This window comes from Adiantum capillus-veneris, chromosome 22, assembly GCF_014529385.1.
Source record: "Adiantum capillus-veneris isolate H3 chromosome 22, ASM1452938v2, whole genome shotgun sequence".
Taxonomy (NCBI): Eukaryota; Viridiplantae; Streptophyta; class Polypodiopsida; order Polypodiales; family Pteridaceae; genus Adiantum; species Adiantum capillus-veneris.
This window is the reverse complement of record NC_140952.1, coordinates 81,746,825-81,756,954: the sequence shown is the minus strand read 5'-3', so window position 1 is coordinate 81,756,954 and position 10,130 is coordinate 81,746,825. Positions and strand designations below refer to the sequence as shown.

General features: G+C 42.1%; 1 protein-coding gene across 1 annotated transcript; it reads left to right on the top strand.

The window, feature by feature from the left end:
- The first annotated feature begins 1,333 nt into the window (after nucleotides 1-1,333).
- On the top strand, nucleotides 1,334-2,474 carry LOC147429675 (uncharacterized). The gene has a single exon (XM_086495236.1). The coding sequence runs from the start codon at nucleotides 1,700-1,702 to the stop codon at nucleotides 2,171-2,173; it is 474 nt and encodes a 157-aa protein (XP_086351362.1). The 5' UTR covers nucleotides 1,334-1,699; the 3' UTR covers nucleotides 2,174-2,474.
- Nucleotides 2,475-10,130: the final 7,656 nt, after the last annotated feature.

The following is a 10,130-nucleotide window of genomic DNA, read 5'->3' as shown; positions in this document are numbered from 1 at the left end:
GCATAAGTCAGCAATGTGAACTTACTATTTGTTAAATTTCACGACTTCCAACCTCGCAATGCCCACCTAAAGGAAAATTGTTCTATAGCTTTGTTAGTAGGTGTGAAGTTGAGCGGGAATATATAGTTGCCCGCGCCCCCTTGTAGGGATTTCCCCTTGTGGAGTAGTCGGGTTCCTTGAGGGGTTCCCTAGCTGAATAACATTGCAATGGATTTGAACTTACTATTCATCAAGTTTCACTACTTTCAACCTCACAATGCCCGCCTAAAGGAAAATTGTTGCTAGTAGGTGTGGAGTTGAGTGAGGAAATATAGAGTTGCCCCTGTCCCCACTCGTGGGCGTTTACCCTTGTGGAGCAACCCACGTCCCACCTCATCACTATCTTGCGTGAGGGTTCCTTGAGGGATTCCCACGCTGAATAACATTGCGATGGGAACCCCACATGATAGTTGGATGGTCCCCATAAACCTGGGTGAATTGAGGGTATAGTAGGGGTGCACTATTTCCCCCCAGTTGACCCCTAGTTTACTAAGGGAATCCAAGCCGATGCCTGATCTCAGCGGTGGATTCTCCCTCAAATCTTCCCTTTTGTTTTGCAGAACCCTGGCTCAAAACCTCTCAGATGCAATTGAAAAGTGTTGGCCCCCTCACAATTTGTATTTAGGTCCAAAAGTGCAATGACCTCCATGTTCCATCGAGCTTCTCGTCCTTTCCCATGCTTACACATCACATTGGCAAACATATGACCTGCAACTCAAAGGTAGCTAAAAGTGCTAGCCTTAGTGGTTAGAGTGATAACTTTGGAGCCTTGGATTGAAGTGTCTACCAAGCTTTGACGTTTGGGTCATTGGTGTATAAAGAAATTTTAGAGCACTATTGGATGCATGGTGAGGAAGAGTTACGTTGACCTCAATGGCTTTGTCCTTGCATGAATTGCAATGTCTATTGCACCTTATCTCTTTCAAGCAACAAAGAACTTGAGAGCTATCTTGGCCGATTTTACTAGAGTTGCTCTCTCTCGCCTTCATTCTATATAAAGACAACTGTGACTTCCTTTTGCAGGCGTTTGTTGGCAGAAGAAGGTAAATGAAGCTTTGACTGAGTGTGAAACTGCCCTTACCAAAATCAGTCAAAATGCCGATCCGATGCAATGGAGCGGAAGGAGGGCGCGTGTGAGCCTATACTTAGCTGGGGGTAGAGAGTGGGGGAATGTAATATGTATGTACATACTCTCTTTCTACAGGTGTACCGTATCTCTCCTCGTGCCATGGGATTTCCTTCTGAGTTTCCAGCTCACACACACATTCAAATTCAGTGCTCTCTCTCTCTCTCTCTCTCTCAAGCCACATGGCACACACAAGGAGCACGCACTGCGACACAATTGAAGAGATGCACGGATCACCCGACGGCAACCAGGCAGCTAGCAGACATATTTGACGCCGTGCGTGCAGGCTGCCAATTCTCTCTCTCTCTCTCTCTCTCACGCAGGCCCTGCCCATTCTCTCTGCTCTCTCTCTCTCTCTCTCTCTCTCAAGGAGAGCGTAATATACACATGCCCACTTTTGATCTGCCCTGCATCATGAGCGCGCATTATCAGCTTCAATACGCAGCCGCAGCAGAATATTGAGTGAACTTGAGACTCGAGTCCCCCCAGTTGTCCCGCCATTAAACCTGCACATAGCCTCCTCAGCGACCTAGCATGGCCCGGTGGCTAATAGAACTAGCCGCCCTTCACAAGTATGCTCCTGTAGCTTCTACCTACATCAGTTCTTCCTATCTTGCCATCGCCGTGGGGCTCGTCGTGAGCTTGTGCTGCGTTATCGTTATACTAAGCATGTGTTCCTTCTGCGACGTCATTAGACGAGAGCGAGTGGGTGACAAAGCAAGCTCCAGCGACGGTGATGCGTCTCCTGCTGTTACTGCCAGGCAAGCGTTCTTCGCGTCAATGACAGCAAAGAAGTCGACCATGTTGGGTGCGCAGAGACTACCGAAAGAGGAAGGGTCGAAGGTGGCAGCAGCGGATCATCATCAGCTGCTGGAGCAGGGGAAGCTTTCCCCTAATGTATGGCAGCGCGCAATTCTGATGGGCGAGCGCTGCAAACGACCCAACTTCTCTGGGCTAATTCTGTATGATGAGAAAGGTAACCCTCTTCCCAGGCGCTTCCCCAAGTAAATTCTGCTCAACACATCTGCAGGTTTTCCATAGCCAAAGCTCAGCAAGTGCTTTTATATTCAAGCTTTCCATAGCCAGTCACAGAGGTTAGACACTGCATTGCTTCCGTACTCTCTTTTGGTAAGCACAAATTTGCCTATACTTATTAACATGCCTTCCTTATTGGAAACAGCGTAGCTTTTTTGCAATCCCCACATTTGTCTTAACAATTGTATAATGCTATAGTTTGTACATGACCTAGCTTGGGCTATCCTCCAATTTTTGGGAATCATTAATTTAATTTCTTGTGCTTTTTGTTTTAGGAGTTTCTAGAGTTAAGAGTGTCGAAGTGGGTGTCGAAAGTCATTGGTAACGAGGTAGACTGTTTTGTTCAAAAATGTCATTGGGTATTGCTTAGCTCAACTAAGCTGATAGTGTTCGTGCCCAATCTGAGTCCAAAAAAGCATGTAAGTCTGCCGGCAATGATCCCCCCTTAGGATAATACAACGAGAGTGTAAAAATTTCACCCACAAATTGTGTTTGTGGTGGGCTTACAGTGAGAATAATGTTGTCATTTTGAATAGTTGTTCAAGCAAAGACAAGGTCTTTGTATCTGGATAGTAAGGTGAGGGTCTTGGTTTTGCACATTGCATAAGGCTAATGGTATGTGGGATAATGGTGAGATTTTATGGAAAATTTTGAGAAGGTTTGAAGAGAATTTTCTTGGCAGAAAGTGTATATTTGATTTCAAAAATGCCTCTTGGGGAAACAAAAAGGGATCTATCTGGGCACCTTTATCAGAGTCCTATGTATGTCAACAAATTCCCCATATTGAATAACATCCAAGTTGTAGCATAAACTTGGAAAGTGCTAAAGTGCTTTGGTGCCACTACCTTTACAACATGGTCCTACTTTTGTCCCCTAAAAGAAAGAGGAAAGGCAACACTTTTTCATAGTACTATCTTCATTGTGAAGCCACCGATAAAAGGTATGTGGCACTATATGTGGATCTCATATGGTGAAGAAGGTCTCTCTCTCTCTCTCTCTCTCTCTCTCTCTCTCTCTCTCTCTACGGAGGGCGTACACCATCGATAGCCACCGGTAGAAATTGCAAGACTAGGCTTGCTTGCACCCTTAAAGAACAAGGCGAGTTGTCACTCAGACATGCTATCCATATAAGATCTTGAAAACTAGAGCAATTGTTGTGCAAAGAAGTTTTGCTCTAGATAAAGTACTATGGAGATTGTTAGCCAACGGCACTTGGAAAACAAATGGCATGTTTGGTATTGCTTTGGCCAATGTGTATGGAAAGTGGTCTATTCACAAAAACATAGGAAGTGCTTAACGAGCTTTTGTGCCACAAATGCTCTATGTTGGAGTGCATTGATCAAGACATCAAATACAAATTGGGCAGCAAAGTCCTATCTTGTATTGCATTGATCAAGACATCAAATACAAATTGGGTGGCAAAGTCCTATGTTGGAGTGCATTGATCAAGACATCAAATACAAATTGGGCGGCAAAGTCCTATCTTGTATTGCATTGATCAAGATATCAAAGTCAAAGAGGGCCGCAATGCACTAGGCTTCTTCTAGCCAATACACAATGTAGATATAGTTCAAGATGCAATCGATTGTTCTTGATGTTCAATGCATGTGATATTAATTTGCTAGAAGTAAGCATCATCAAAGAAATTTATGATATGCATGTTAGTTAGAGGGAGGCACTTGAAGAAAACTCATGCTTAATGTTAATTTGATTGTCGTGCATTCAATAAAGCACAAGAAGTGCTTTGCCGAGATTTGTGTCTTGGAAGGTGTTTCTTTTATTGCATGGGTTACAAAGCATGTGTAACTAGAGCAACGTAAGGAAGCATAAGGTGTTTGTCAAATAATATTTGAGTGTCTATACATGCAATCATGTACTCTTTAAACCCATAAGACATTAAAGGTATCTAGATACTTGATGAGATTGTTAGTCAAGGAGCTTTTTGAAAGAAGTGACAATGCTTCACATTGCTTTGGTTGACGTGCACCAATTGTGGCATGCTTACAAAAGCACGAGTGCTTGAAGCTTCATGTCTAGAATGTCATGGTTTGGACTACATTGATAGCAAGAAACGCTCCAAATAGGTGTCTTGAAAATGAATTTTGGTTTACTTAAATGATTTTCACTCTTTAGAATTGAATATTTTAAAGAGAAAATAGGAAGAGTGGAAGGACCAATGTTACAAAGTGGCTTTAATGTGTGTCTTGGATGGAAGAGTTCCAAAAGGAGATGCAAATTTATAGGTGTCAAGGAAATTCCTACGGAAATCAAATGTGTTTTTAGGGGACAAAGACAATGCCTCCACAAATGTGTGGTAATGTAAGCTAATGGGGATGATGATAAAAAAGGATGTCACCAAATTTCATTTTTGGTCTACTTAAATGAATTTTCTCTTTCTAAAAATTGGCCATTGATAAAAATAGTACAAAGGTCAGTTATGTACAATGGTACAATGAACAGAGGAATGTGTTCATGAACTAAAGACTTTCAAAATTTCAATGCACTTTCAAAAATGCGAACAAAATTTGCTAAGGATTCAATCGGCATTCTATGGGACGAAGATGAGATATTTGTGTGTCCAAAAGGGTCCAAAACAGATCTCAAAAGCCTTCGAAAGTGAGAAGGCTAACCAAAAGGTGGGACTGGAAGCCAATGTGTTATTATCAGCACATGTCAATCTAAAGCTATGTGGAGATAAGAGATGTGGTCCACAAGCCACCCATGCAAAAGAGAAGTAGTTTTAAAAATAGAAAATTGCTTTTATAGGTCTCAGGGTGATTAGGTCTTCCTCAATCTCAAAAAAATAAAAAATCTTTCAAAACATATCAAGTGTATAAGTGAAGTGTGAGTTTAAGAAATGAAAAAAAAGATGAAGGTGGAAAGTCAAATGAAGTGTGAGTTTAAGAAATGAAAAGAAAGATGAAGGTGGAAAGTAAAAAGACATATGAAGGTGGAAAGTCAAACATCTTTTGTGTCTATATTAAGAGGTGGTCAACTTCACATTGGTATATTTATGTTTCTCTTCTCCTTTATGTTTCCTTTAGCGTTTTTGTCTCTATAAAGTGTCCTCTCTCTCTCTCTCTCTCTCTCTCTCTCTCTCTCTCTCTCTCTCTCTCTCGTATCCATCCTTTCCATCAAATATTGTTGCAAATCTATGTGCTTCGTCATTGCCGGTTGCTACGTGCTATACACTAGCACATCATTTTTGTCGTTGTTGAGGGAACCTTTGAATTAGGGATACCTTTTAAGTTTTTTGAAGCCATTAGAAATACATTTTTTCTAGGGTGAGTATTTTTTGGATTAACTCAAAAAAAGAAAATATTTCTATAAAAATAGCTCGCGTGACTTATAAAAAACGGTAAGATAAACAACTTTGTAGTTTAAAGTTTCTCATTTGAGGAACGCAAGAAAAATATTTCTTCGTTTTTTTGCAGGGTTTCCTTGGAGCGAGCATAAAAACTTCTATCTTCCTAGATCTTGAAGCTCCATGCAATCTTCAACCAAACGGGCAGCTCTCCATACTCTTCTCAAGGCTCATAGTGTCCTCTCTCTCTCTCTCTCTCTCTCTCTCTCTCTCTCTCTCTCTCTCTCTTAAGTCTTCATAGCTATGGTTGCTCAAGATTATACATAATTAACTATGTAGGTAACTACTAAATGCTTACATATTTTCTTTCCAAACTGGTTCGTGCTTAATCACTGTAGATCCTATCGTTTGGAAGGTGTTTAAGGTGTTGGGGATAAGCCCAACTTGGGCACTTGAGTGTGAAATCATTTGTATGAGCCTATATATAAAGTCGTATGAACACTATAAGAGGAGTAGTCTATAATCGCTAGCATTGCCAGGGAAAAACAAAGGAAATTAAAAAGAGAAAATATTGCGTACGCGGCAATAATCGCGATTAAAATTGCAGTAGTGGTTTGAAAGCACTAATTGCGGTAATAGCTGCGATAATGTACCCGTAGTTATTACCGCGTCAATTGCTACTCATATTACCATGCTAATTATCGATAAAACGCCTATTCAAAAATAAAGGTGCTCATTTGGGCCACTCAAAATTGGGTGGCCCAAATGAGCACCTTTATTTTTGACCTACATAAAACGATGAAACATCAATTGTTTTTTGAAAGAGTATACAAAAGAAATAAAAAATTGAAATTGAATTTACTTTACCTTGACAATTTAATGTGCATAAGATCAACTATTTAAAAAATTTACAAATAAAATGAAAATAGTTGTATATACATTGTGCCACATTGGGACTTTACGAAAGGTTGGACAAATATTTTTCTATCTAATCCTCTTCGTCTTCGTCTTCATCCAAAGACACGTACATTTGATCACCTTGACTCTACATAAACCCAAACCATAAAGAAATATCAACAACTCAAAACAATTGATACAAAATTATTGTTTAAACTTACCGCTTTTAGTGATCCAACAGCTGCATAGAATTGCTTGCGAGAGATGTAGTTGTTCTCGAACAACCATCGTCAAGTATCAAATTCTGTATTCCGCTCTCAATACTTGACCATCTCTCTGGTTGGTCGAGTAAGAGTGATATTTTTCTAAGTTAGCAATAATAATAAAAAATCGTCAACTATAATCTTTATAATCACCGATTTAGGTTGTAATTTAGTCAATCGGACATATTTGTCCTTCCAGGTTGCTTTGCCTCCCGAGCCATAGTGTGTGGGAGTTTGTTTGGCACGAGCTTCGCATTGTTGTGTGTAGGATGAGCCCGTTGCCTGATTGCTCTTTTCTTGCATTGCCCACTCCCACTCCATATCTGTCATGTTGCCACCGTGATAGCTCCTGTCTGTATCTCTAATCTGGTTGGCTGCTGCGCGCCATACACTAGATTGCTTGTTTTTCAAAAATGTTTTTATGTAGCCCTCCAACCACTTTTGTGAAAAACGTTGATCGGGGGCATTGGAAATCTAGCATGCAGCGCGTCCTCAAGCTACGCATGATCGGGCAATTGGTCTCTAAACTTTACAAATAATTCTTATACGTGGAATGTATGAGAAACTGAAGATGGCATCGAACCGCCCTACTCTGTGCTGTACCAAGTGCATCTCCCTGCCATATTTTAACCTGTAGTAGTGCCCATGCGTGTTTGGTACGAGTGCGTTAGTATCCTCGTCCTCTACTTCAGGGGCGACACGCTCTGAAATAGGGGACTTTGTTCCCCCGCCACCCACTACCAAAACAAGCGAAGCCACAAGATCTCTTGCCGCTTCGTCTCTCTCGGCGCTCGCTGCCTTGAGACGAGCATCGACGCACACTGCTAGAAGAAGTGCGTCGACGGTGTTCTTGCAAAGGAGGGGTGAAATGGAGTGGCGTGGGACCCTGTGATGCCATGGGAGTGGGACCCTGCGATGGAATGGGAGTAGGATGATAAGAAGGGACCGTAGATTGAGGTGCCGTAAGTGCGAGGCTCTGGATGTAAGGAGTCCCTCCCTGACTCCCCCATGGTGTGGATTGCGGAGAAAGACAGTAGGTCGCAAGCTGCTGTGGAGTGTAGCGACCAAACAATACCTCCGTCGAACAGAGGTACTGGTCTTGTAAAGAGATAGCCCGCTGTATGTCTGGATCTACGATCGATGGAGGAACCTGAGTAGAGTAGGTGTAGGATGGCCATGCCTGCAATTAACAAAAATAAACCTATGATACTCATGGTTTTGAGCTAACTAGTTAGAAATAATCTTTATTTCTTTGCTTGTTCTCACCGCTTCAAGACTCGAGTCCAGTGGAGGCGATGTCCACCCCGGGTGGGAGCCCACCTGGGATGTGAACCAACCCAAAGAAGAGCCAGATGGATGCTCCCCACCAGGTGGTCTCTTGTCTAACATCTACATTACAAAGAGCAATATGAGATTTAGATTTCCCCCCTACTCACTCATCTATACATATGTTCACAAGTATAATGCACACAAGCACGTAGATACATATACATACGAGTAGATCTAAGTAGGGGCTAGTAGTGCCAAAGGTCAAGTGGCACCTCTTTAGATATTATCACAGTTTCAACAGTGCCAAATCAAAGGTATGTTGCGGTAATCCATGCATGAATGGATCAATGACCCCAATGCCACGATTAAAAAAGGACTATACTTGAAGAGGAAGCGTCTAACCTTCAGGTGCTATGCTCTCGTACTTAGTGCCTACATACATGCATAACAAATATATATACAATTACGTAAATGTAGCCATCGTTTTGAGTAGAGATAACTTAGAGCTATGGTTATAAATGTAGCAGCCATCGTTTTGTGTTGTGCGTAGTGCGAGAGTGCTTGCAAGAAGATCTTCTTTATTGTGCTTCTTGTACAACATCTCTTCACAACAACTCCTTGTTCAAGGGATTACTGTGCACATTGCATGCATAACTCCATTATGAGGTACGGTATCGTTGAAAGCAGTCCAACCTAATGCGGCGTCCGTGGGGAGAAAGAGATAGGAAGAGAGAGAGAAAGATAGAGAAGGTAAGGAGAAGAGAGTAGAAAGTAATTTTTAAATCCATTGGCTTCACGTAAAGAAGGTCTTTTTCAAAGCACTCTATAGAAGCAGAAGCATACCCGCACTGCGCACACCACAAAATGGTTGCTTCGCCTACAACCATTGCTCTTTATTTCCATATGTCTTTATATTCCTCTCTCTCTCTCTCTCTCTCTCTCTCTCTTTCCTTCTCTTTCCCTCTCTATCACTTTCTCTATCTCTCCCTCCCCCCCCGCCTCTCTCTCTCTCTCTCTCTCTCTCTCTCTCTCTCTCTCTCTCTTTCTCTCTTTCTCTATCTCCCCCCCCCCTCTCTCTCTCTCTCTCTCTCTCTCTCTCTCTCTCCCTCTCTATTTCTCTGTATCTCTCTCCCTCTTTCCCTCTCTCTATTTATCTCTCTCCCTCTTTCTCTTCCCTTCCCCTTCCCCTTTCTCTATTTCTCCCTCTTTGTTTCTCTCTCTCTCTTTCTCCCTCTATCTCTCTCTCCCCTCTCTTTCTCTATTTGTCTCTCTCCCTCTCTTTTTCTCTATCTCCCTCGGTCTCTCTCTTTCTGTATCTCTTTCTCTCTCTCTCTCTCATAATCTATTTCTCTCTCTTTATCTATCTCTTTCTCTAATTCTCTTCCTCTTTCTCTCATAATCTATTTCCTAACAAATCCATCACGCACATTCATTTGCAAACAAAGCTTACATATTACAACAACACGCAAAAAGATTGCATCTACGTCACTAAGAAACCTACGTCAAATGAATGAGGTATGTCTCTCTCTCTCTCTCTCTCTCTCTCTCTCTCTCTCTCTCTCTCTCTCTCTCTCCTCCTCCTCCTCCCGCGCGCTCGCTCGCTCGCTTTGTTTCTACATTTATGCATGTAAATGTGTGTGTGTGTGTGTGTGTGTGTGTGTGTGTGTGTGTTTGTATATGTGTGTGTGCATGTGGAGTAGAATACAATAGGAAAAGAGGGAGGAGGGATGTTTTGTGACAACCTTAAGTTGAAGAAAGGTTGTCCGTTAGGTTGAGCATCCAAAGACAAACGCGATAAACCCCCTTCGATGACTCCTTCGTAAACGAACCGAAACTCCTCCTTGAACCCTAACTTATAATGTGTGTGTGTGAGTGTGTGTGTGTGTATAGATGTGTGCATGTTGTTGCGTTGTGTGAGAGAGAAGGTGGAGAGAGATGAACAAGGGACAGAGAGAGTGAGGGCGTGGGAGGTGGAATAGGTAGGAGGGATCTTGGAGCAGACGCGATGACAGAGAGGAAGATGGCATAGTACGTTGCAAAAACGTGGCATACTCTGCCATTCTTCTTTTTTTAGATGCAGTCATTACCGCGACTATTATCGCGGATATTACGTAGCTATTATCGCGTCCATTATCACAAATATTACCGTGCAATGTCATTTCAAATGGATACAAATGTATCCGAGGTAGTAGAGGAG

Coding starts and splice junctions, on each gene's coding strand:
- LOC147429675 (XM_086495236.1), top strand. CDS start 1,700: ATGGCCCGGTGGCTAATAGAACTAGCCGCCCTTCACAAGTATGCTCCT.